The 27305-nt window shown below is 40.4% G+C and overlaps 1 protein-coding gene across 2 annotated transcripts; it reads left to right on the top strand.

Moving 5' to 3' along the window:
• The first annotated feature begins 668 nt into the window (after positions 1–668).
• LOC145447892 (DNA (cytosine-5)-methyltransferase 3A-like) lies at positions 669–24907 on the top strand. Of its 2 annotated transcripts, XM_080326159.1 has the most exons (17): positions 684–1140; positions 2948–3032; positions 6682–6819; positions 8142–8268; positions 9171–9269; positions 13005–13135; positions 15172–15279; positions 17945–18051; positions 18106–18157; positions 19602–19727; positions 20268–20340; positions 20643–20785; positions 21545–21638; positions 22654–22808; positions 23702–23787; positions 23854–24051; positions 24648–24907. In XM_080326159.1, the coding sequence occupies exons 1-17, from the start codon at positions 1082–1084 to the stop codon at positions 24784–24786; spliced, it is 1920 nt and encodes a 639-aa protein (XP_080182285.1). In that variant the 5' UTR covers positions 684–1081; the 3' UTR covers positions 24787–24907. The 2 variants fall into 2 exon arrangements, with proteins under 2 accessions (XP_080182286.1, XP_080182285.1); XM_080326160.1 differs by lacking the exon at positions 24648–24907 and having other exon boundaries at positions 669–1140; positions 22654–22798; positions 23854–23993.
• Positions 24908–27305: the final 2398 nt, after the last annotated feature.

Consider the following 27305-nt stretch of genomic DNA (forward strand, 5'->3'; position numbering starts at 1 on the left):
ATCGCGCAAAGTGTTTACACCGTATCCTATACAGCTACGGGCCTTATAATATGATGATACCATGATATTTTCTAAAACGTGCTGTTCGATTGAACAGGGGATTAGTATCGCATTTCCATATCAATACTATCATTTTCATCCCATGATGCGGACGAATGCTTATGCTGTCGAAAATTGAATACCTCCTGGTATGCATCAACATGAATCAAGCTCGGCACCTTACGCATAGCTCAATTTTCACCTTTTGACAATTCCTGCGAACGAATTACGATCGTTTTCAGAATTACTTACTCACTTGAGTAGATTTAAAGTCAGTTAATTCGACTTCTACTTCAAGTAGTTTTAGGTTGCTTATGGAAGAAGTACTTCTACTCGTACTTGAGTAGATTTTTTCGTTGCTACTTCTACTTCTACTTGAGTAGCTTTCTTGACTACTTTGACCACCTCTGAGTATCACTACTACTTCATCTCCAAATCTCAGGTCCCAGGCGCACTCACACACAAGTGACATAATCAACCATACTCTTGCCCACACTGTTTCCAAAGCCATCTCCGTTCTCACAGCCACATGCAGCTTAAATTCCAACGAATGTTTGGTACAGACAAATCCTCTCGTATTTTTGCATCTGCCTTAAATGGCTGTTGATATATTATAGGGAATAGCATTGATTTTATGAGTAATAATAAAATGGAGTACCCTCTCTCCTCATATCTGAAATCTCTGCTGCATACGTGCAGCCCGCGATATTTTGCAACTCACAAGATGCGCACATGCACTGCACCTTGCACTTTACATTGCACACTGTATGCAGCAGCACGCCACCTGACCTGACACGAGGCTCATTTGATCTTCGCTGCACGCTACATCGACGGCAGTGCGTCCAAATGGCCTGGGAGCTCGCAGTTTGAGTTGTCGATGCAGCAGGAGTAGTGTGCGAAGCTAATCGATAGTGTCTCGCTCACACTTGCTCGCTTTTATAAGTTGCTGACGAATGCAGCAACGTGTTGGTGGGAGATTATTTCGAGTGGATCTTGGCGGAAAGCGGACGTCGTGACGTTGTCACAAACAACCTGCCTCGCTATGATACTAAGTAGAACAAGAAAGAAGCCGGATTTTTTCGCACCCACAACATCTCATAGGTATCTATTTACTTCTTGGTTGTGTAAAGTGTCACAGTGTGTGTACAGTACATGCGGGTTTACTTGTGGGCATGATGAATAGGGTGTCTGGTGCTGCCTCATAGTCACAACTACTTCAAGACATAGTTGATGTGATTAACCTGTTATTCAACAGCAATACTGCCATCTCAACCTATTGCGATAAGAACAGTAGGCCTATACGTGCCAGCCAATCTGCGAATCACAGCTAAGCATTGTGCTACTGCTTAGGCTTAGGGTATTCATAGTCGCTCTGCTCACAACCTCTGCTGCCATTAGGCTGAATTTATAGGCTAATTATTGGATCTGTTATACCTTCAATATTTTGCTTAATGCTGCACCACTGCATAGTGCATATATATGTAGATATAGTCTATACCAGAGGTCTCAAACCCGCGGCCCGCGAGACCATTTTGTGCGGCCCGCGACGGCAATTTGGAATTTCAAGTATTCACCAATATATTCAAGTGCCGTATATCTTTTTTTGATGCGACCTTTTTGTTACTCGATTTCGGATTGACTGGGTGATTAAATTAAAATGACTCGAGTTGAGTCGGGTCAAACGTCAAAATCAGAGAAGGACTTGCGACTCGGAACGGTGACTTGGTTGGTAATTCTACGGACGCAACAATCTATGATACTGTCATAGGGAATAGTAATATATCAAAAGATTGTAGCTTGCGTTGTGTGGGGTACATAGCTATCTAATCAGGTCAGTATGGCAGCCATTGGTATTCTGTGACCCCGTGACATATAGTTCAATATATGCTAGGGGTTGTTTGTTCTCTTTATCCATGTTATTATCGTAGGTGAGTAAGGTAGTAGTACGCTCTACAGCTGTCACACCAATGAATTCTTCGCCGATTGGACATTTCAATTCCTTGGGTTGTTAACCAGGGTCCGTAGACTCCATCGGGGTACGAAGCACCACATCAGGGTGTACGAGATGCATTGTGGAATTTGGCCTATATGCTGTGGAATATTTTCTTGGCCAATTGATTCAACTGGAAAATAGTCCCCGCGCTACGCGCGATTTCATGTGAATGGGCATTCTGATTTTTTATAAAGGTACCATCAGAAACTGTGGTGTAAATAGACAGAGGCTACGAGAAATCTTATCGGAAGCACAAGGGGTGCGATCGCTAAAAAGGTTAAGAAGCAATGCTATTACTATGGCTCAATAATGATTATATTCAAGTTGTTATTGGTTATTGATATATTCCAATATAAATCGAAGGCAAAATCTAACGCTCATTTAGTTTGACTTTGGCAATGACCGTAACAACAGCCGATACTTATCACGACTGTATCAAAACCAGGATTAGGCTACACCGCTCAAATGCTCTGATATCAGATCAATCTTCAGTAGATTTTAAAATATTTTACTTAGAATTGTGGCGCGTTAAATGTCCACTAGCTGCAATATTATAACCCGACATTTTTACGATGTCAAGAGGCATGCTCTCGTATGATGTCTATAACTCATTAATTAAAAATATTATGCCTGGCAAAAAATCAATTTTATTGAAATTTTTGAAAATGTGTTTTTTTTTCGTGTCAAGAATGAATAATGCAATAGTAAATTACATTGCCGCGATGTTTGTGGAATGCCTGTCTGCAAGGTCCCGTCAAATAAGGCCTACTTTAGAATTACACACTGAATATCCCTAAGATTGGTGCTGCGGCCCGCGGCGTCATCAAAAACTGGGAAATGGCCTGCGAGCACACTTGAGTTTGAGACCTCTGGTCTATAATATGTCACCACAAAATCCGTTACACTTTTTGGCAGTAAGAAAGCTCGAAAATCGAGTGATGCTGGAGAAATTCAACAACGCAAGAGACCGTTACAAACTATCATCCCATTTGAAAACTTGGTAAGTGGTCTGCTAACTAAAATAAGTGGGATGTATTGCCTTCATCGTCAATGAATAAGCCCTATTCTTCATTTTTATCAAGCAATGTATTATGCCAACCGAGGTAACTAGGGCAAGTTTTTACAACTTTTAACAGCTTCCGGGAGCTTCCTAAATGCTAAGAATATTTGTGGTGTGATGTTTTAAGTTGTTTATAGGAATTTTATAATGCAGCTTTTTCTATTCTTTCATGCAACTTTTTAGTACAACTTCTATCAAGTATTGCGCAAAATGCAGGCCTAAAAGAGTGATATAAAAAACATGCTTTAAAACTATTTTTAGTATGGCTCTCTGATTTGCTTGAGAAACACCTATGTGCTACCTGCATATCAATGTTATCTATGACGCGATGGCTGGCAATCTAGCTCAACAACCCCACCCAAGCACGACAGTGCCTGAACTATATGTTAATAGAACGCTTGATTGATTCACTTCAGTTAAAATTTGAGGTCTTTTTCCATTTCACTGACGCCAGGCAAGACCGCCGAAATTTGGGTCACCTTTCCAGGCTGTTGATTTTGTTGAAGTCGCCAACACCGAGTTTTGCTGTGTGCCTTGGGCCATGTTTGCAGCCCTAGGTATATTTGTATTCATGTTGTTATATATCTGTTCCAATATTCTAAGGTAAATCAAACGGTGATTTAATTTGACTTTGGCAAGACATGATCAATAGCCTACTTATTGGGAGTATGTGCACGAAACCTGGATTGGGTTGCACTGCTCAAATTCTCTGATATCATATCAATCCTTGGTAAATTCTAAAACATTCTACAGTCTGTAACAGGGTGGTCACAAGTCAATCTCACTTTTATAGTTTTGACTCGAGTCAAGTCGAGTCATTTTCAATTCTCCACCGAGTCAAGTCCGAGTCCCAGTCAGCTATCAGAGGGTCGAGTCCGAGTCATGGAAATATGACTCGAGTCCAAGTCATTGTGTTGACTGCTTAGTTTCCAGTTGAAGTCTTGTTAAACCCACTTTTTATAACCCTGTTTGGTGATATCACATGGTTCGCATTTATAATGTACTAATTTTCGTCACTCTGACCAGTTTCTCGTCGCATTTTCAAGTTCCAGTACCTACAGACAAAATCTCGATAGCATGGTTCCTTTACTGTTTTTCCAAAATACAATGAAATGTCAGCCTTGGCCATCTGAGTTTCGAGTTATATGACTTGGTTCGAGTCATACTCAATGACTTGAGTCCAAGTCGAGTCAATACACCGATTGACTCGAGTCGAGTCATTTCCGTATTTTGAGAAAATGACTCCAGTCAAGTCGAGTCATCAGAAAATTGGGACTCCAGTCTGACTCGAGTCGAGTCATGACTCGAGTTATTACAATCCTGACCTGTAATTGTGGCACATCAAATGTCAGCTAGCTGCTAAATCGTCACGCAACAGTTTTTACGATGTCATGATGCATTTGTCCCCTTGCATTGTGTCTGTGTATCTCATTATTTTGCCAAGTTATGCCAAGTACAACAACAATTTTATTCAAATATTAGAAATGTGTTCATGCCAGGCGTGAATATTACGTTATTATATCGCACGATATGTGTGGAATGCCAGTATACAAGTTCCCGTCATTTTAAGCCCACTTTGAAATACATTGAACGCCCTTACTATTGATGCTGCGCCCGCGGTGTCATCAAAAATTAGGAAACTGGCCCGCAAGCACATTTGAGTTTGAGAACTCTGGTGTAGGTCTACCAAAACAAATGTACTTTTTGACAGTCTCGCTGAATTGGACAGCTCCACAGCAGATGACAGCGAAATGCTGTCATGTAGATTCAAACCTAAAGAACATAAAAGTGTATGCATGTGATACATCTCAACTTTCGTTTGCTGTGATATGTTTAGTTCCGCAATTATGGCTCATTATAATTGAACACTAGTCGACGGTGACAGACGACGCGCTTCGCTCGTAGTCACCAGGCTTGACGCATACGCGGGAGCTTAACGTTGTTTGCTGCCTTTCTTCATCCTTTCAGATCGTAGTGTGATTGGGGTTATTACCTATTAGCTTGCAATAAACCTGTAGTCACACTCATACTGTGTATTGCGTGGGATTTATTAGCATAATTGATTGAATAGCGTAGAAATAAATAGAACAAGCAGATATCCTGCATATCTTTAGCTGTTGGATTATACAACTGAACTTTTCGAGTATCTAATACCCCAATGATTCTAACAAAGTGTAAATGCAATTTTTTACTGCAACTTTTGTTAAAATTGAGTGCAACGTTCTCTAGATTTTATTGCAACAAAAACTTGCCCTAATTATTACGCATCAAAAACTGTGCACAGATCTAGGACATTTCATATGACTTGAACTTCGTTGTTTGGTATTTCTAGGTGACATTTTTCATTAATCCAACATCCCTTACGGCTTTCTTATTTGCACACCTACTATGGTCAATATTAAGTAGGGCTGAGCCAGGGTTGTAACCAAGTCACAAGACTCCGAGTCACAAGTCGAGTCATTCTCAATTCACCACCGAGTCAAGTCCGAGTCCAATTCAACGAGCAAAGGATCAAGTCCGAGTCATGGTAATATGACTCGAGTCCAAGTCATTGTGTTGAGTGCTCAGTTTCCGGATAGTCTTGTTAAACCCACTTTTTATAACTCTGATTGGTGATATCTAATGGTTCGCATTTATAATATACTAATTTTCCTTACTTAGCAGTTTCTGGTCGCAATTTCAAGTACCAGTAGTCTACCAATAGACGAAATCCCATTAGTGTGGGGTACTTTACTATTTTTCGAAATTGCAATGAAATCTCGTTCTTGGCCGTCTGAGTCTCGAGTCATATGACTTGGTTCGAGTCGTGCGCAATGACTCGAGGCAATATGTGTATTGATTGAGTCGAATCGAGTCTTTTCCGTATTTTGAGAAAATGACTCAAGTCAAGTCATCAGAAAATCGTGCCTCGAGCCGAGTCATGACTCGAGTCATTACAGCCTTGGTCTGAGCACAATGATTTGAGCACGCGAATTCGAATCGAGTATTAACTGCCCTGATTCGAGTCGAGTAGCCAGAGACTATTTTTTCAACTGCTGAAATGTTACGTCGCTGCGCTCCAAGAGTTATATTATCGACGAGATTTGATTCTAAACTTTGCCTAACTATTGAATCCTTGAAATCGATTAATGGTATCAAGGCACCCCAAATATGTGGTGAAAATTTTGCGCATCAGTCGAAATTACATATGCACAAATTCGTGATCAAAGCACAGCATTGTCACAAGTGCAATGAAATAGGTAGGCTATGGTCCAAAAATACCACATATAACTGGCATTATCTTTTTTGTCGTCTCATATTTGAGCTTTCACATCTTTCCTACTTATATCACATCACAATGGCTAATACTTCATTCAGAGTGGAATCACTGGGGTACTGGTAATAGAATTTGCATAGCCCAAATATTAAGATGGAATATTCCCTGATTTGAATACGGGTTAGGCTGGGAGTTCACTTAAAGTGGTGGTCCCAGTAGAAAACGCTGTAGGCTGCCCAAATCGCCTCCGATCCATGTCGGATTTGTGGCAACGTACGAATCATTTTCATTTACTGGTATCTCCCTTTAATTCAACTTGAACCTGTGTTACAGCTTGTGTGGGCTTTCTTCAGAGGTTTTGGATGGTGGCCAGCGCGAATAGCCGATAGAAGTGAACTGGACGGGCCATTGGACCCGCCAAACGACCCAACGCGTTGGATACGGTGGTTCGGGGACAATAAATTTTCTGAAGTAGGTCTCAAATTGTAACCTCAATATAATAACAGTAGGATTGATAGTAGGATGCGTGCGTAAACCGTATCCATGGATTTGGTCTAAGATTCCAATGAGGCTACATTAGTAGACGGAGATATAAATCTGATAAAGTACAAATGAAAGTACCGTAATTTTCCATGTATAATCCGCAAAAGTTTCACGATTTTTTGCCCTAAAATCGGGGGTGCGTATTATACATGGGAACAACACGCTTGAAAAAATCTCCCTCGATAAAAAACTTGAAATCACACCTTTCTTCATGTTTGTTTCCAATCGCGCATCACTTTCAGCCATCGTGCCCAGTAATTCGTATTATAAGTGTAACGCGCTACCAATTAGCAAAAAGCGTGTTGCCAATTAACGAGAGTCGTCTGCACAGCACGCAGTCTCCTGCTGAGTTGGTTTCCCGTTTGCACGCGAGCGAAATTAGGTCATTCATTGATTGCTGAACGCGCGCGCGGCAATCCTTGCTGATTCATCCACAGGCCATGTGCGTGCGCAAAATATAATCGCTTGCGTAATCAGTCGCACCTCCAACAGGCGTGGTGTGCACGACATAACCGTTCGCCTGAGCAATCGCATCTGACCCCGTGCGCAAGATGTCGCGTCACAGGCTTTGGCTGCTATCTACTATCGTGTAGAGGCAATACCGTTACTTGTATAATCATTAGCAATTGCATCTGTAATAGGCCTCGTGCGCAAGACGTCGTGTCGCTGGCCCGAACTATCGCGTCGCCAACCTCTCGCAGGCTTTGGCTGCTTTGTACTATCGTTTAGAGACAATGCCGTTAATTGCATATTGATTAGCGATGGTTATGTCATAATTGTTCGACAGTGACATCGCAAAACAGAACAACATCGTGTACTAAAACACAGCTATTCATGTACTGTGAATGCAGGGTGCGTGCTATACATGGGTACAGGCTTTTTTCCAGAATTTGCATGCCATTTTAAGGTTGCGTATTATACATGGGGGCATACTATACTTTGAAAATTACAGTATTCATTTCCAAGTTAGACCAAAGTTACTTCAACTAGAAAACATGAGGTCTGGAAATTAGTCAAGTGGCTGAAGATTACTCAAGTCACCTCGATTACAAAGTAGATCAGTACGACACGCCTAAAATTTAGGGTTGCGGTGGCAATCACAGAGTAGCTATTTTTAGTACAGTTATACGTGGATGCATGTAGGAATTCTGTACTGGTACTGCATGGGTTCCTTCTGCCATGCACTGCGCTGTGGTATTTCTGACTATTTTCATCTACTTTGAGCTTACCAAGACATGATATGTTCCTAGGTGTTGGTATGCGAAATTGCATTCTTCCACGAGTTTGATGGCTTCTTCTCCCAGACGCGATTTAACCGAAATTCAAGATACCGTCTCGCTATTATTGAAGCTTTGCAAGAAGCCAGTAATCGATCAGGTGATCATGGTGTCATATCATCTAAGCAGCTTCATATTTACCTCAATTGTGAAGATCAAGTATCGGGGAGATACATGTACTATGGCTACCCCCTGGTGCACCACGTCTCACCCCATTCTTTCTTCATCATATGGGAAGTTGAGGCCCGCTATCCGGTTGCCCTACTTCAAGGATATGATTACTCGAGTCATTTACTCTAGTTTCAGATTTTGGAAGAGCGCTAAGTAAAGCATTTTAAACTGCTTGAATTGATTTCAGTTTCAAAATATTGTTGTTGCTGTTTCAAAATTAGCTATTCTCTAGTGCGCAACATCACTATTCTTCACTACCTGAAACGGCTTTGGCGATGTCAACAGCATTCCATCGAGAGAGAAATGAATGGGTATGGGCAATTGGGAATATTGTCATGGCATGCAATGTCCCAGACACTGCAAAGACCGAGACACTCAGAAAAGGGCTTAGTACTCCCCACAGGATCAAGCTGTACGGGAAGATAGTCTTTCAGCTAGTACAGTGTCTTGCTAGCCCCAATATCGATTCCTTAGTCGCAGAAAAGCGTTGTCAGGTATCATGTTCATGTTCCGCCCATATTTTGAAATAATATTCAATGGATGATCATAATATTTTTGTTGAAACAATGCCGGTCGCCCATGTTAGAGAGCACAGCGCTATACTGATGTATATAACTAAAAAACGTGTTTGCCAAAAGTGTGGCCTATTATGTCTCAATATTGCATTCTTGCTGCCTCTATGAAATTTGAAAAGTGGCCCGCGACCCGTTTCGAGTTGATGACGCTTGATTCATGGTGTGATGCATGCGACTGGCACGGAGAAGCAAGCCGAGCGGAACAGCCGTTGTAACTTGATCTTTGGTGTTAACGTCAAATTATTTTGTTTCGCAGGCAACCACTTCAGTGGTGTAGAGGAAGCTGTAGCGTGGGCTTTGCAAGATTTTCTTCCCGGTGGTTATCAGAAGATTCTGCCTGAAATCCGAGATGACGGTAAGGGCGGTTTCTGTGTCATGGAGACTGAACTGAAAGGTCTAAGCACCAGTATTTATATATATATATATCCATTTTAATAGTACAAATAAATGTATCAAGTAATACGACATTAATGTCTGTATTTGTTCAATTCACTTGGTGACAATGTTGTGGGATGATCAACACTGCAGAAATGTGCTGTTTCCAGTAACGTTCATAGCTTTGTAATATATGTTTAGTATACTATGATACGGCCAATCAAGGTTTCAAGAGTGAAAATTAGTATTGAAGCTATAATTCTTGTTGATAAATTAATTTTCAGTGGCGAGGAGCGTGTAATTTCAGTACTCAAAAGAATCGTTCTTTACTACTCGACTCAAATCATTAAAATTTATACTCGATTCAGATTCGAGTACTCCAATCATTGTGCAGAGCCCTACTCATGATGAGTCTGGGCAAATTCGAGTACTTGAGTGATTCTGAATCGAGTATTAGGTAGTATTACCGTAATTTTCCAAGTATAGTACGCCCCCATGTGTAATACGCACCCTTAAAATGGCATGCAAATTCTGGGAAAAAGCCTGTACCCATGTATAGTACGCACCCTGCATTCATAGTACATGAATAGCTGTGTTTTAGTACGCGATGTTGTTCTGTTTTGCGATGTCACTGTCGAACAATCATGACATAACCATCGCTAATCATTATGCAATTAACGGCATTGTCTCTTAAAGGATAGTACAGAGCAGCCAAAGCCTGCGAGGCTGGCGACGCGATAGTTCGGGCCAGCGACACGACGTCTTGCGCACGAGGCCTATTACAGATGCGATTGCTAATCATTATACATACATACATAATGCCTCTATACGATAGTAGATAGCAGCCAAAGCCTCTGAGGCCGGCGACGCGACATCTTGCGCACGAGGTCGGATGCGATTGCTCAGGCCAACGGTTATGTCGTGCTCACCACGCCTGTTGGAGGTGCGACTGATTAGAGAGAGAGAGATATGGTATTCTTTTTCGCCTGCACCATCGAGATGATTTGACGACGGAGATGTGATACGGTCTTTATAGTAAGGTCATCTAGTCTGCACCCCCGGTTTTTTCTCCTCCATGCTATCCGTGATTGCTGAGCGCCTAGCAGGATAGCCGCGGATACCAGTTTTCGAGTCTTTGGTCGTAAACGTACATAAGCGATTATATTTTGCGCGCATGGCCTGTCAATGAATTAGCGAGGATTGCCGCGTGCGCGTTCAGTTAGCGAGGATTCGCGCGCGTTCAGCAATCAATGAATGACCTAATTTCGCTCGCGTGCAAACGGCAAACCAATTCAGCAGGAGATTGCGTGCAGACGACTCTCGTTAATTGGCAACACGCTTTTTGCTAATTGGTAGCGCGCTACACTGATAATACTAATTACTGGGCACGATGGCTGAAAGTGATGCGCGATTGGATACAAACATGAAGAAAGGTGTGATTTTTTTCAAGCTTGTTGTTCCCATGTATAATACGCACCCCCCGATTTTAGGGCAAAAATCGTGAAAATTTTGCGGATTATACATGGAAAATTACGGTACCATACGTTGTCTTTTAACCGGCCGGCGCTGGCGGGTTTTTCCGAAAAATTTTGCTTCACTTTTCAAAACTGTAGAACACGACTTCAATGGGATGCGAAACCGACAAGTAATATATCGTTGGACTCAGAACTTCAACGCCCAACCAACTACACCACAAAGCTAGACGAGAGCAGGACAACCGATCCTGTACACAATAAAGAAGACGAGACAACCTTGTTGTAAAAATCGACAAATTTTGGTTACTTCCTTATAGAATCCACAACGTATACCTAGTGCGAATAAGTACAAACAAGCCGTGAGTGACCGATTTTGCTCAACGAATTCAATTGACACTATCAAAACAGGGTAGAGCGTCTCACCATAAACACGTGGTCTGACCCTCGCATTGAGGTCGTGTTTTTAAGTTTTGAAAAGTGCGGCAAATCGACCCGCCGGTGCCAGCCGGTTACGAGGATTTGTCCTCTTTTTCAGTGAATTGAAAGTGCCCTCTCAATGTCCTCTTTTGGGAATTTGTCTCTTTTTCTAGAAAAATTATTGAAATGCGATCAAAAACTTGACCCCGGCGCGGCGAACGTCAGAGTTTCTGAAAAAATCGGGTAAAACGGGAGACGATTAAAAGTGATGACCTTTTCTTTTCTTTTGGTCAACACCAAACATTATCATAAAAAAGCGGGTAATTCGGGAGTCGAATCGAAGTGATGACTTTTTTTTAGTCAACACAGTACTATCGGTCGAAAAGTTTACAAAATCTACAGTTTTCTTCTTTTCTGTAGCTTTCAGAATTTTTAAAAAGTGTCCTCTTTCAGATCTCAAAATATGGTAACCCTAGTGTTAGGCCTCGAGTCAAGTATTCGAGTAGTATAATGATGTGGAAAGTTCAAGTATACGCCTTTTATACGACCACAAAGAATACCCGTTCTAGATCATGTCAAAGATTATTTGGTACTTTTTCGTCCATACCTATTGCATGGCACTTTGTGACAAGGGTGTGGTTTGATCGTGACTTCACAGATATATGTCATTTCACTAACGTGTCTAGCTTTGTACTACGTGCTTTGTATACTGCGCTACTGCCAATTGAGGTTTACAGGCTTCCGCAGTGGAAAATAGTATCTAAACTATAATTCTGATCAACAAAACTCTTAGCGGCTAGAGCTATAAACTTTCAGTCCTCGAAAAACTGATATTTTAATACTCGACTTGACTCTTTATGCCCAGCCCTAGTGATGAGTCTATTTCAGGGATGTGAATTTGTGCAAATTAATTGTGTGCGGTGCGCAAAAGGGGTTTTCAATTTAACTCGCTCGGTACGTTTGAGCTTAGCTCAAATGTGCTAGGATAGTGGTCACACTCACAGAGTTTGAAAAAACCTGATCCACATATTCATGACTGGTATGTGTGATCCGATATTAAATTTTATTTATAAATCTTACCATTACCATCTGTAATTCCTAATAAGAGGGGGGTGCCAGGGTTGTAATGACTCGAGTCATATTTTCAAATGCGTAAAATGACTCGACTCGAGTCAATTTGCGTATTGTACTCGAGTCAGGCATTTCATTGTAACTTCGAAGAATAGTTTAGTCACCGCATCATTGGTATTTTGTCTATCAGTCCTCATACTTGGAAATAGGGCCAGAAACTGTTAGGACTGAGAGAAATTACGATAATATGAATGCGAGCCATTTTATATCACTCGAGCAGAGCTGAAAAAGTTGGTTGGACCCGATTACAATCAAAACTGAACGGTGAACGTAACCGAGTCACAACACGATGACTCGGACTCGACCCTCTACTCACCGACTTGGACTCGAACTTGATTCGGTGGTCAATTAAAATTGACTCGAGTCAAAACTATCAAAGTGAGATTGACTTGGTTACAACCCGGGGGAGGGGGGGCCTTGCAGCTAATAGAAAGTCTATGTGAGGATCTCTTTCCAAAAACGTTGCGCACCCCTAGTCTATTTGATGGAGTGCTCAATGCTAAGTACAACATCAAATTCCATCTTTAATGCATTACCATGAGTTAACACGATTTGACTCGGTAACATGATTATCGCAATTTGGAAATTTTCCACTTCAACCAATATAATTTTCAAGCCTCTTTTCTCTACATGGTAGAGCGATTTCATTAACATGTAGCGTTTTTACCGTTTTGTAACGATAAACCTTTCAGTTAAGGAAATGATGAAAGAGTTTGATCCCGCCAAGATCAAAGTTCCCAGGAAGCACCAGGATGATGAAAGTCAGATTTCCAGTCGGATTAAACAGGATATGGTTAACAGAAGGAACAAAGTTGTGCAGCATGTGAGATTATTTCCTTTTCCGTTTGCATAAAGCCTGGCTGGGGCGTGGAGTGTAGTTGTTTGTGCGTATTCGGTCATTACTAGGGCAAGTATTTGTTGTGGTCAAATCCGTGGAAAGTTGCGCTTATTTATCGCAAAAGTTGCATTCATGGACAAGTTACTTGAAATTATTATGATATTAGATACTCGAATTGTTCTGTGTCCAAGGCGCTGTAGCAAAACTCAATGTTGGCGACTTCAACGAAATCAATAGCCTTTAAAAAATGACCCAGTGAAAATATGATATTTGGCGGTCTAGCCTGAATGTACATCAAATCAGAACGGACCTCAAATTTAAACGACAGTGAAATAATCAAACGATCTATTTACGTATAGCGCCAAATATTTCCAGTAAAAACTTGGTTGCATGAAAAATTCAAAAAAAGTTGCGTGAAAAATCAAACAAGTTGCAAAAACTTGCCCTAAACTCATTTGAGAATAGACTCTGGATCCTATAACTAGGTTCAATCCAGCCATCCGTCAACATGTAATGGACTATCCGATCTGTGTCAGTCATTGCAATGATGATATGTTCGCTGTGATTGCTAAATGTAGATCTGCTTTCCATCCGTCTGTGATAGAGTCGACTGTCATAAAATTGACCAGTACTGATTTATGCTGGCAGAAGGAGTTTCTATACAATCTTAATATTGTCCAATGTCCATTAATATATACAGCTAGTTGTCTATGTAACGTCTCCCCTGTATTGTATAATTTCATTCTCTCTTGTCTCATTGTTATGACTACTATTGATTGGTACAGCTGACTTTGCCTAGAGTACTTTTTTTAATTGTTGCATTGTTACGTCATGCTTTGCCAATTGGTGTTCCGTTAAATCTCTTTCTATATCAGTGGTTCCCAAACGGTGGGGAATTCCCCACTGGTGGGGAATTCAATGGTTTCTGGTGGGGAATAGACGGGTTTGTTCAAAATTATCTTCAGGGCAGTCTTCATATTCACGAAGACACATGCGCAATTACCGTTTTCAGTTAACTTTTTTAGAAATTTATGTCACTTATTCAATTTTTTTTGCACTGCGCGCGCGATTTCATATTGCCTAATATTTAGATTATTGGGTACCCTTTCCCCACAAAAATACGTAGAATTTATAGAAATGGAGACTTCGGCGTCGGCCATTACTGCGCCACGACGCACCAATACATATGAAGTTATAAGCTATGTAACATGCGACGCCGAGAGGTATGTGCCAGAACGATAAGCAGAGAGAAGATCTTGGCCGAGAGGGAATGCCCTTGTGGTGACCGAAATCTTCGATATATATACAATGTACATATGTTTATAGGCGGCTAAATAGCTGGCGCCGAATGTTTCTGTCCTGGCGATCTGAACCCCACAGGACAAATGCCATCCCGCAGGGACAAAATTATTTGCCAGTAAAGCAATAGCTATTTGAAATCGTGTGTGCCTTTTAGTTTTGGCGATTTCAAGATCTTTTGACATAGGAGTTCACGAAACAGCATCATGTAACGAAGTCAATATATCAACGGGTCAGCCCGAAGATGTTCAATTCATATTTAGGGGTCCTACCTTTTCCAACACACCTCACTCAGCTCTACCGGTAAATCTGATTACGTGAGAAGAGAGGGGATAAAAAATTGATAGCAAAATATATACAATTCCCGATCATATTGACCGATTCAAACATGAATTATATAAATTTTTCGCGCTTCGCGCGTTTACGGTCCTGGTGGGGAATGAAGGCTCGGAATAAATCTGAAGTGGGGAATGAAAACAAAAAGGTTGGGAACCACTGTTCTATATGCTTCTTGTGCTGTTAACTCTTGATAAGGGGCACACGAAAAGTCTTCGTCTAACATGCGTTAAACACAACACACTGTACAGTGTACAGCTTTGTACTACCTGTTTGATGTGCTGCGATATGACCAATCGAGCATTAACAGCCTTCCACAGTGTAAAATGCACCCAAACCTGTGATAGCTGTGAAATCAAAAATTTCAAAGATCAAATATTGTTTAGGTGCGCAAGAAACTGCTGAAAATCGAAGAGATCTGTTTGAGATGTGGCGAACAGGTCCTGGTGTCTGAACATCCGATTTTCAACGGAGGTCTATGCCCGCCTTGCAAGGTACTTCACTATTTCTATGATGGATTGCTAGAAGCAGTGTATCAAATTTTCAAATGGTAATGATGTCTCGGTCATAATGCGCTTGCTCAAGAGTAACGCCACTCATATCTCAATATCGTGTTGGAGGAAGACAGTTTTAAGTAAGCGCAGTTGTTATGAATTTCTGGAAATCAAACTGGTTTTGCAACAGCACACCCGCACTACTCACATGATTCTGTTTGAATTATTTCTACTTAAAAGTCTTTGAATTTTGAACTCTCTGATTATAAGCCTGAATTATTTGCACTTTTATGAGTGAAATTGTGTCTTCTGTGAGCTGCGTAGTCCAGGTGTCACAGATTTACAATGTCAGAATGCAGGCCCGTTTACGAAATCACAACTGCATACACCACTTTTGCACCCGTTCCTCATTGGGTACTGAGATACTTTGGGAAAATCGAATTGCATCGGGATATAGGTTTGTTAACAAAATTGATATGCACCCAGCTGATTATGATATGAAGATATGAAGTACCCGTAACACGGGGTGACTTTAGCACTGCCGGGTGACTTTGGCCGAAAACCAATATTCATTTCTATCGCACACATCGAACAATTAATCGATGTATGAGTACTTTTAGATATTGTTCATGTTTGATACAACACTTTTACATGTTCGCAGCCATTTTTATATTGACAGGTATGGTAAGAAATTTCACCACACTTTTTACGTACTCAAACTTTTGTTTGGTTTACATGCAAAGTAGGTGTTTGAGGCAGTTTCCTTTCATTTGCAGACAAAGGCTATGTACCTGACAACATTTATCGGGTTTTCTGGGCGAAAATGCAGTTCATTATTTCAAGATTGTCAAAATCCTGTGGCTGATCAATTCTTTTATTTTTTTGCAATTTATGGGGTGACTTTGGCCAGCAATTTAGAGTCAGCTAAAATGGGTATTTTTTGCATCTCGGTATTCGTATCTTCTAAATAATTAAATGCCAAGGAAGTATAGAAAAAAGCTTGGTGCCAGGAGTTATAAAGACTACACCGCACATGAGATGCAAGCGGCACTAAGAATGATTGAGGAAGGAATGTCTGAAAGATCTGTGAGTGAAATAACTGGTATTCAGAGGGACTTTACAGAATAAAAGGATAGGAAAGCATCCGAAATCACCAGGAGGCCAGCCTGTTTTATCGCCAGATTTGGAGAAGAAAATAGCAGACCATTGTATGGCGCAGGCAGATTTTGGATTTGCTGTAGACGAATTTTGCTTTAGGAAAAGTATCTCGGGAGAGGAGGTTGCGAGGATAATTGCCATACAAGAGGAGAAGAAGGCTTCAAAACGGAGGAAAAATGGTGACCAACCATCAACATCCCAACAAAAATGAGTTGAATTAGTCACAAGCACTCAACATGAAAGTGATGACGATTCTTCAGAAGCAGAATATTTCCAGGAAGATTTGTGTGATGATACAGTTGAAGTGGGAGCATTAGGGGAGGAGTTGAAAGCAAAACCAAAAGCTGGCCAGTGTGTAATAATTGAGTATGAGGGAGAATTATTTCCAGGTGTTGTGGACAGTACAGAACAGCATGGTGCAGAAGTCAGTGTTATGCAAAAATCGGGAAGCAATTGGAAATAACCAATTCAAAAAGATCAGATATTCTATTACTGGAAACATATTAAACAGAATCTCCGACCCTGACTCACTGAATGCTCATGGAATCTACAAAGTGAATGGACTTGAAGGACATTGGCATTGAACTACTTTTTGTCATTGATTTGTTTAATTTCGTTGTAAGTTCTTCGAAGATTTTTGTGGTTTTGCGTTGAATTAAAGTCTGAAAAGTCACCATTGGTTGGATACTTCTTTTTTAAAAGACTGTAGATGGCCAAAGTCAACTTCTCAGCATGTGTCATTGACATATATGACTGCTAGATGTCCTGGAAGTAGAAAATATGATGCTCAGCTAAAGACACCCCATTGCCGGGTGACTTTGGCCATCACAGAAAAATTGAAAAAAAATGATCGAAAACATGACAATAATTTTCTTTTTCAAGTTTAATCCATAGATCTAACCCTTCCGCCCATAACAAAGTTGAAGAAGGCAGAAAATCATAACGTACCATAAAATAATTTAACATTGAATGTGAAAAGTGGTGCAAAGTCACCCCGTGTTACGATCGATGGAGTAGCCTTTCAATTAAACACCCTCCTTGGCATACAGCACGTAAACAAGAGACCAGGGTCAGTAGGAAAATAAATATATCAGATCGTGGTCAAGTAATCTTGGACGCAGACTTCTCTTTGGATTGAAAATTGAGAATTTAATCGGTGCATGGCGTTATTTTTATCCACCACACTTTTTTCTAGCAAAATTGTTACAAAAATAAAAGCAAGCACCATTACACGAACAATTCTAAATTTAAATTTGATTTGTCTCATTTACAAACTTGCTGTTGATGCGAGTAAGTCAAATTGCTTGTAGCGACATGGATTTACTGAGTTTACGTTACCATTCAATTCTTTGAATTTTTTACCACTATAAGTTTGCAATGCGGCTTCAATTAAAACACCCAAAGCCAACTGCTTGGATGGCTAGAGTGTGGTGTTCTTAAGGTCCTGTATTCGCCCAACCTCTGTACATAGTAGGTACGAATATACATCAACTAAAATGTTGTTCAGAAAGAATATCTTGAGGCTGTTCTCAGCATGAACGGCAAGCCAGTATATTGCAATATCTGTGGAGGTGAGAAAGATATCGTCTGCTGCGGAACGGAGGAATGTAACAGGTTGGGTTAATGTTGTTAATTCCGACACAAAATCTCCATCCGTCTTCTCTACAGGAGCTTCTGCACTGAGTGTGTCACTGTGTTGATGATGAAAACGTCGAAAAGCGTGAGTGGCGAAACAAACGGTTTTGTCTTTTCGATAATTTCAATCGCTTCAAATGAACAGAGTGTTCAAAGTAGGGATTGTTGACAATCGCATAAAAGTGGCAGTAATGCCGACGATTTTTGTTCAATTATAAGTAGAATTTGAGATTTCTAGGATCTGTCATGACTACGTGTCACAAAAACTCGTAGGAAATGAAGATCTCAAAGGTACTCTACTAATTAATTTCAAAAAGTAGATTTGGTTTAGGCTGGTGGTTCTTAAAATGGGGTGTGTGGCCTAGTTTTAGGGGTCAATGAATTGCCAGTGAAAACCTTAGTGTTTTTATATCGAATATGACGTTGAGATAGTATTTTTAATCGGTCCATGCCAACAATTTATCTCACAATATTTGAGAAAGTTCGAACTTTACCAAATCCCCACTTTATCACACTGCAGAACCCTCATCTTGAAGCATCATATTAGTTCGCTTTTCACATTGCCAAGCAAAACAATCACAGATTGTGTAACTTATCGCATTTGCTCGTCCTTGAGTGTAATAAAACATATTATTAGATACTGATTCATTTTATTGTGTTTTGTTTTCCTGGACTACTATATCATAAAAGAGGTCCGCAATAAAAAAGGGAGTTTAAGAACCCCTGGGTTAGACGTTGCATGCCTGTACTAATCGTTCGAAGGTGGCTACTATCAAAGTAACAGTACTTACCTTTGCAACTAACGCAAGTTGGTGTGCAGTTCTGAAAATAATTGAGTTAGAGTAATTTATGTGCCTTGGAGTCGACTTTTATCAAAATACACCAGCCAAAACTCTGTCAACAAAAGGAGTTCGTGTACCACCTAAAAATAGTACATTGAACGCTCTCTTTTTCATGCTGGTGACGTCATATTTTGTAATACGATTGTTGATCTACAATGTTCTTTCCAATTCTCTACTAGTTGCTGACGATTACCCCTGACGACTGTGTCAGCCGAAAATATTCGGGTTCATTTCAATATGAATATACTATTCAATTGTATATTGAAGTTCTGTACCTCCAAGAAGCTCTTACAGTAATGTGCGGGCTATTTCGAGCAGTCGTTATGACAATTTCACTCGAGCATGTGACGGAAACATATCCCAACACTACTTTGCACTTTACAACTTGTCATCATTTTTGTCTGAAAATACTGTTTGGTAGAAGTAGAAGTGCCAAATAAACACTTGAGTCAGTAGTGAAAGTTGGCAAATCCTACTCCAAGTCCTCAAGAATAATTCGAAGTACTTCGTTACTCTGCACCTCTGGCAATGACGATGGCACAATGTTTTCGCGACGTCACTCCACACCCCAAGCCATCAGACACAAATCACAACATTTTCTAAACCAAATTTTACTTATTTATTACATCAGTAGCACCAGTGCGTGTTTCTGTTTACTCGTGTGATCGTGACTCGCTGAATTTACAGACCGTTTCAAAACGATGGATGTGCCTTCTCTGCACTGAGCACGATTCCAAAGGCTTGCTGGTGCGAAGACAGGACTGGATGGAGAAACTCCAAAAGTATCTTACGAATACGACTGAATATGCTTTGGTAATTTCATTTTGGTGACTACACATAATGCTAAATAGAATCTAAATCAGGGGCCCCGAGAGATCATTTTGTATGGCCCGCGTCGCCATTTTGGATTTTGAAGTATTCGATAATATTTAACTGCCACATATCTTTTTTTATATCTGAAAACTTTAAATTCGCTTTCAACTGCTCCAAAAACCTGAAACTACTCATCAAACTTCACTATCATCACTTACAATGCGGTGGAATATCAGCTATTACGTGTTTACGTCACATTACCTGTTTGTCGTGGTAAAACATGACCCGTTGATGATTCCTGACTGAAAATTGTGACTCCGACCCGATTTTTTGTAGAAATACTCAAGCTCGGACTGAATGAGTGATAAAATAGAAATGACTCGAATTAATAAGTAAATAATAATATAATAATCATGTTATATTATATCATCAAATTGTTGTTGATCTGTTCCAATATTCGAAGGTAAATCTAACGATGATTTAATTTGACTTTGGTAATGACATGATCAATAGCTTAGTTGATTTATCGCCTTGTTACAGATATATGAAAATCCTGTGGTCGCAAAGAAAAAGAAATTGCGTGTTTTGTCTCTGTTCGACGGCATATCCGCGGGTGAGGGTGTTAACTGTGTTACTAGTAGTTCAGTAAGAGCGCTTTGTCATCCAATGCAGTTGATGAGCATGCAAAATCATTTTTAATTGACAACTATATACATGATGTTGTAGTTTTGACGTAGCTCGATTCCAAAAGAAGGTACTGGTTCTTGCATGGCGACTGTTCAATTTTCATTATAATTGACTGTCATGAACTAGACGCAGATCATGTGTGCTGTGTGTAATGATAAACATTTCTACTACTCCATGGACGAATCGAAATGCATCCGCTCACTGAACCGGCTTCATTTTGTGTTCCAGGCCTGCTGGCGTTGAAGGCCTTGAATTTTGACATTGAATGTTACTACGCGTCCGAGATTGATCGAAATGCACTTACCATCTCTCACACCAACCATCCGGAGATTGTACATGTTGGGGACATTTGTAGCATTGATAACAAGCAGGTACTCCGTGATTTGTATGCAATGTCTTTTACCTCTGTCAAATGCACTGAAAAACCACAGTAATAGCTAAGCTATGATCTGAGGCGAAGGACTAGCGACTGGAGGTGAAAGATGTATCGCGTGTACATATCAATTATTGTGGTAATGTATCTATTTTGCCTACCAACACATGCCACTTCGTGCATCACTTGTCCTTTTTATTTCTTCTGCTACTTCTAACTCAATGTGTATTACAGTACCACATACATGCCTCTTATTTACATATTCTTCTTTTACGTATTGCCCCCTTACCTCACCTCACTTGGCAATATTAATTATAAAGTTCAATTGAAGCTAATTTCCATGATTTATCCTCTCGCGGGCTATGATGAGTTTCAGATGAGATTACTTATAATTTACTGAATTGAGCATTTTGGCCCCCAATTGCCCCTTTCATATTTTCTGTCCCATAGTCTTTCAAAATCCCCCCTCCTCTAGGGGGCAATGTCGCCCACTTTTGGAATCACTGTTGTCCATGTCCTTTTGACTCCTTACTATCTTCACATTTTATCGCAATCTTGTAGCGTTTTGAATTGATGAAATTATTCTTCGACACTTAACTGAACTCAACTGATACTTTCCAAGCATGACATAGGTATGTAATGAAACAGGATGTAGGTGTGTGTAAAACGTCCACTTTCATTTGTCGTCTTCCTTGTCGGGCTGTCATTTTCAGGTCTATTTTTCAAGTGTTTTATCTTGCTTTATTTGATTTTTCAGCTTCTAGAGTGGGGACCGTTTGATCTCTTGCTGGGTGGGAGTCCGTGTAATGATCTGGCGATGGTAAATCCTTTAAGAAAAGGTCTTTGGTCAGGTAATGCCCAAGAAGAGTTATTTCATTGATAGTCCTTGATAGATTGCCCAGGTGTGTTGATGACTTCTGGGTAGTAGAGTAGAGGGATTTGCACTATTTCTACGGAGTTAACATGGTTGATTGCATATTTGTAGGCTCTTGTAATATAGTGCTGGGATGTAAACAAAATTTCTTATAGATGAGTTAATGAACTGATTATGTCGTACGGCAATGGAGCATTGCAATTTCATCAATCTATCGAATCTTATCATCAATTGCAGTGAAATTTCCTTTTTTTAAACATCCCCGCTCACAGCAAATAATATAACATTGCGCCTTATTCAGGAGTTTTATTTAGCAAGACATAGGCATGTGTCCTACACCTGCATGCAAGTGTATTTGTTCCTATTCCATATAAAGCAAATTGTAGGTCGCGAAGCGAAACATCTGTTATCAAGCCACGCTGTAGAACGATTTCTGGACTGACATCAATAATTGTGCCTTCTTGCTTGTGGGATGCTTGAATTTAATTATTCCGGTGCAGTTGATCCGGTATTTGATTTCTGGAATGCTCTAGCAAGCTAATTACCACAAACGTTTATCGTTTATCGTTGGCTAAACTGTGTGTCATTGGTTATCAAACTATTTCTATGTCACTGTGCGGACACTTTCCTTGATTCAAAGTCATGATTACACTTTGTGCCGAGTTTGACAAGGAGAGTTCAAATCACAATAATTGTGTAGCGGGGTGTATCTGTTTGAGTGTCCAAGTCATACGATCACGATAATTTTACAGAAATTCTGTAATTCACAGTGTAATTACATTAAACTTTTGCATACTTTTGTGGCATCAAGCCACAGCAATCCAGTAATATATATTACCTATCACGTTACTACTTGAATCTGAAGCTAGGGATAACCAACCTTCTTTTATCCAACAGCGTTGCTGGACTGTGCGTTACGATTCCAGCAAACTACTTGTTCTGATATGGAAGTTTTGTATCAGCGACTTTCCAATAATTCCTTTTCTTCCCAGACGAAGGGTCTGGTTGGTTGTTTTTTGAATATTTCCGGATCTTAAATGCTTGCTGCGTCATAGCCGCTAACAATCACGCTCCGTTCTTTTGGCTCTTCGAAAATGTGTCCAGAATGGATGTGAAAACCAAGGAGACGATCTCCAGGTACTTTCAGGTACGAAAATGTTTACATAAGTATTGTGAATCTTGACTTGACGGCCGTTAACGTAGCTGACCGAGCCACCTCTATTTCCAAACAGATGTAGCTGTGCTAACGTCTTAGTTAGCAGTAATGTCATAAGTACTACGAAATGATGTTTGGAAAGGTAGGCTGTGACAACACTCACTTTTTGGTTCATACCTGCAGAGTTGCTTGAAGTAGTCATACTTGATCCTGTGTTGCAAGTTGAATTAACTTTGTAATTCCAACTGGAAGTAGCGATTTCAAGTCATTCAAAACTGCTTGAGGAAGAAGTAAAAATTAAATGATCGGGAAAGTGAATGGCTTGAGGAAGTAGATTATATTTGTTCGTCCAACATGTGACATGGTCAACATCGTCGTATTCCTAAATAAATTCAACTCATAACTACGATGCAAATTCAGTTGGACAATATTTTCTACCTGACAAAATCCGAAATGTGAAGAATGTAGTTGTAGTTGTGAGGCTTTCTAAGTCTTGCAACGCCCCTCCATGCTATCCCGGTAATGCTGAGCACCAAGTGGTGGAGTCACGGATACCAGTGTTACTAATCAGGGCTTTTGTCTGACCCGGCAGAGAATTGAACCCATGTTCTACCGATCAAGAAGCCAGACGCTTCACCATTACGTTATCTCGTCGGCCCACCTCCGATTTTCGATAGATTTTTGACACCTCGGCCGCATCTACCTTTGAAAATTACTTCACTGCAACAGCACTTCAGGATTTCCAATTTTTGCTTCTACTTGAAGTGGTTTTAAAATGTCTTGGAACCCCACAAGTGGAACTTGTAATTGAGTAGAAACTTATGGCGTTTCTTCTGCTCAAGTAGAAATGCTGACTATTTTTACCAAGTCTGCTTGTGTCGTAGGTTAATCCAGTGCTGCTGGACGCTTCAAAGGTCTCGGCGGCGAGCAGACAACGACTATTCTGGGGAAACCTGCCCGGCATGACAAGGTTAACATAATAGTATCTGATTTGTAATCTGTTCAACGAGACTGATTTCTATGCATTCCGTCGCAGACCCATGATTCCCCGCGCTGCTGACCGACTGACCCTTCAGGAATGCCTCGAGAATGGACGGGTCGCCCTTGTGGAGAAGGTCGGGACAATTACCACAAATTCTGATACTGTGTCAAATAAGGCGGTCCAGGAAAAGTACCCAGTGCTGGATGCTGCTCAGAAACAAAAGGATATGCTCTGGCTTTCTGAAATCGAGAGGTAAATTTCGATTGCATTCCTGGTTGACCCGATCAGATGGGTTAGTAATGGATTAAGTACTTTATTGAGTATTTGAATACTTCAAAGTATAAGTACTATGTTGTTTCTGATCCCCTCTGGTCGTAACTGATGTAATGCTTTCTAATAAAGTCAGGTGAAGTTCAACTTTTCAGGCATACCTTCTGTAATTGAAGGTCTAAAATTGACTTCGACATGGTAATATGAATGTACTCCATGCACACACGTGGGGGAGCACTGTTTCACAAAAGATGAGTCTTCTATGATAGGATCGGCGAAGACGTTTTATGACCAACCAGCTACAGCGCCTTGAACTTTTGGTTCTTGACTAATGATTTTGTAGACACGTTAAAACTTCAAGTGGAAAATCACTCAACACTTTATAGCAAAATCACTAACGATTTGAGTAAGTAATGCAAAGTAATCAAAAACCTACTTGAATACTCTAAAGAAGTATTTTGTTTCTTCCTATCTTTGCACCAAACTACTTTCTACTTACAAAATCAAGTCGACCGGGAAACGGGCAGATAATCAGGAATTATATTACGCCTAGCATATCGCATTTTGATCCGTTGCAGAGCATTCGGATTGCCCGACCACTACACTGACAAGTCTAACATATCCTGCACAAACAGAAGAGCTGTGCTCGGGAGAACTTGGAGCGTTCCGGTGATACGCCATCTTCTAGAGCCGCTGCGCGAGTTTTACCTGTCATAAGTTCATCATTATGTTTTGGACAATTTTGATAGCTTCCGTTTCTTTATGCACTTGCCTGTTCATTGAATCATGCTTCATCGCTTTTATCGGCTATTTTCAATACAATTCGTTTTTTATAAGATCCTGTGAATACTTTTCTGGGAAGTTTGGGTTACTAAAGTACACGCATGAATTTAACATATTTCGGGAATGTATGGAGGCAAAGATTATTTCACAGACGCATGTGGAACAGAGACAGGTGGAGACTTTTCTTATTCAAACGATATACAGAAGAAGAAAAAACGGCAACATTGATGATAGAGAAAAAGTATCAGTATCGGTTTATTAATATTTTCATCATTTAAAAACACCACAAAACTGCGATACAATGAAAAGATAGGAAGGTGTCGAAACGACTTGGAGTACTAACATCTCTACGTTTAGTTGTTTGACCTGTCTCAGACGAATCTGCCGCGCGTGCTCGCACCGCAATAGCGTTGGTGATTACTAGGGTCATCTCTACATTTGGTTGTTTGACCTGTCCCAGACGAATCTGTCTTGCGTGCTCGCACCGCAATAGCCTTAGTGATTAGTAGGAGTGTTCAAAAAAAATTCTTCAAATTTCATCGGCTTGGTTGTCAAATCGTCAGGTTACCTAATAGTAAGGGAAACTTGTGAAAATCTGTGAACTATATTGTTACCAAACAATTTCTTCACCAATATGTTTGTTAAGGTGTGTAATAACATGTGTTAAAATGTTGAAGTTCAACTCTAGTGGGAAACCCCCCAAAAAGCTGTTAAATTTGACGAATTAAAAATAAAAATAAAAAAAATATTCATCGCCCATAAGTAACTTAGGACGTGTTTAATAATGATGTTCCATGATTCTCAATTGATTGTTAACACTTATAATTCACTGCAGGCTCTGCTTTGTGAATTTGACGAATTAAAAAATAAATAAATGAAATAAAAAAAATCTTTATCGCCCATAAGTAACTTAGGACGTGTTTAATAATGGTTTTCCATGATTCTCAATTGATTGTTAACACTTTTAATTCACTACAGGCTCTGCTTTGTGAAAAACGCCACACCCACTTTTATATAGCTATGTTCACCGAAGAGGTAGCTTATTTCACATGCACAATATCAGGCATTTCAACAGGCATTGCCTATGCCTTCTTCGGACTCAACATCATCGTAACTGCAATTATTGCATTATAGGGTCTTTACCTACTCCACAGGCTGAAATGCACGTGACCTCATTCTTCTTGCAGCTGTATATTCGGTTGTTGCAATCTTTATGACAACTATAGCTTCTGAACTGCAACAGCTCATCAGGCTCATATCAATGTCATATGACTTGGTTCGACCCATGCGCAATGACTCGAGAAGTCGAGTCAATACACAGATCCGTATTTTTAGAAAATGACTCGAGGCAAGTCGAGTCATAAAAAATCGTGACTCGAGTCATTAAAACCCTGCCTTCACCTTTGACATGACAACCATGGTCGGCGTCACTGACTTTTCATCCAGGTTGATCTACATGGCCAATGGCCATCCTAAATTCAGCTGCTCCCTCAGTATTTCGACTACGTCATCAACCGTATACTTGTGAATCCAGTTGAGAAATACATGAGCAACCCCTTTTATCCATCGTTGACGAATGGCTTCATTTCTTCAAAGCATTTTAGGACAAGTTCAATGGCCCCTGCATCTCGCTTAATCTGTGTCTTGGTAAGCTCTCTGTGAATGGGTACATGTCTGCTGACGTCCTCCTCCATTCGCCGGTTGACAACTGACAGATTACTGAGAGTGGGAACCCAACATCTGTGGCCAGAAAAGCTGTTGCTCATTCTTCCTCTGCGGGTTCACCAACGTGGTTCCCGTGGGCGGCAGACGTTCTCAAACTGGGGGTGGGGGTCATGGAAGCATCTGAAGGGAGGCGCGAAGCCGCCTGAGAGAAATGAATTTCTTGAACTCGGAATGAGTTTAATTTGTGCAGAAACCTCCAGTTTCAACAATGGAAATAATCCTAATTAGGCTTTTCGATTTGAAATGTCATAGTTCCGCCGTACCATCCACACACTGATGCTAGATTTTGAGTGATACCGAACCTTGCACTAATCAGAAGATGTCCCTGAATGAAGTGTAACTGGTAAATGCGTGTAGCTGCCATTGGATTTTGATTTAAGGTTGTGGTCAGGTCCGTTCGAGCTAAGATCTAGTGGGGTAATAAAAGGGGTTAGGCATCAAAATCGCTAAAATATCTATGTGCTACATGTTATCATTGCACATGGTTATGTTTAATAAATTATTCAACTGCAACTGCATATTTGAGAAGTGTCTCAACAGCCATAAATAGCCTACCTCCCGCGCCACCAAACAATGCATTGGGGTTGAAAACATTGGTTGCTCTTTTTAATACTTTTCGATATGACGATAAGAGGGGGGCGAAATTTTTTATCAAGAGGCGTGCCAAAAAAAAGTTTGAGAACCGTTGATGATGGCCTGCCGGTGTGAAGCATCTTGGTAACAATGCA

The sequence above is a fragment of the Botryllus schlosseri genome, chromosome 10, assembly GCF_051294905.1.
Source record: "Botryllus schlosseri isolate E-star chromosome 10, Bs_hap1, whole genome shotgun sequence".
In the NCBI taxonomy this organism is placed as follows: Eukaryota; Metazoa; Chordata; class Ascidiacea; order Stolidobranchia; family Styelidae; genus Botryllus; species Botryllus schlosseri.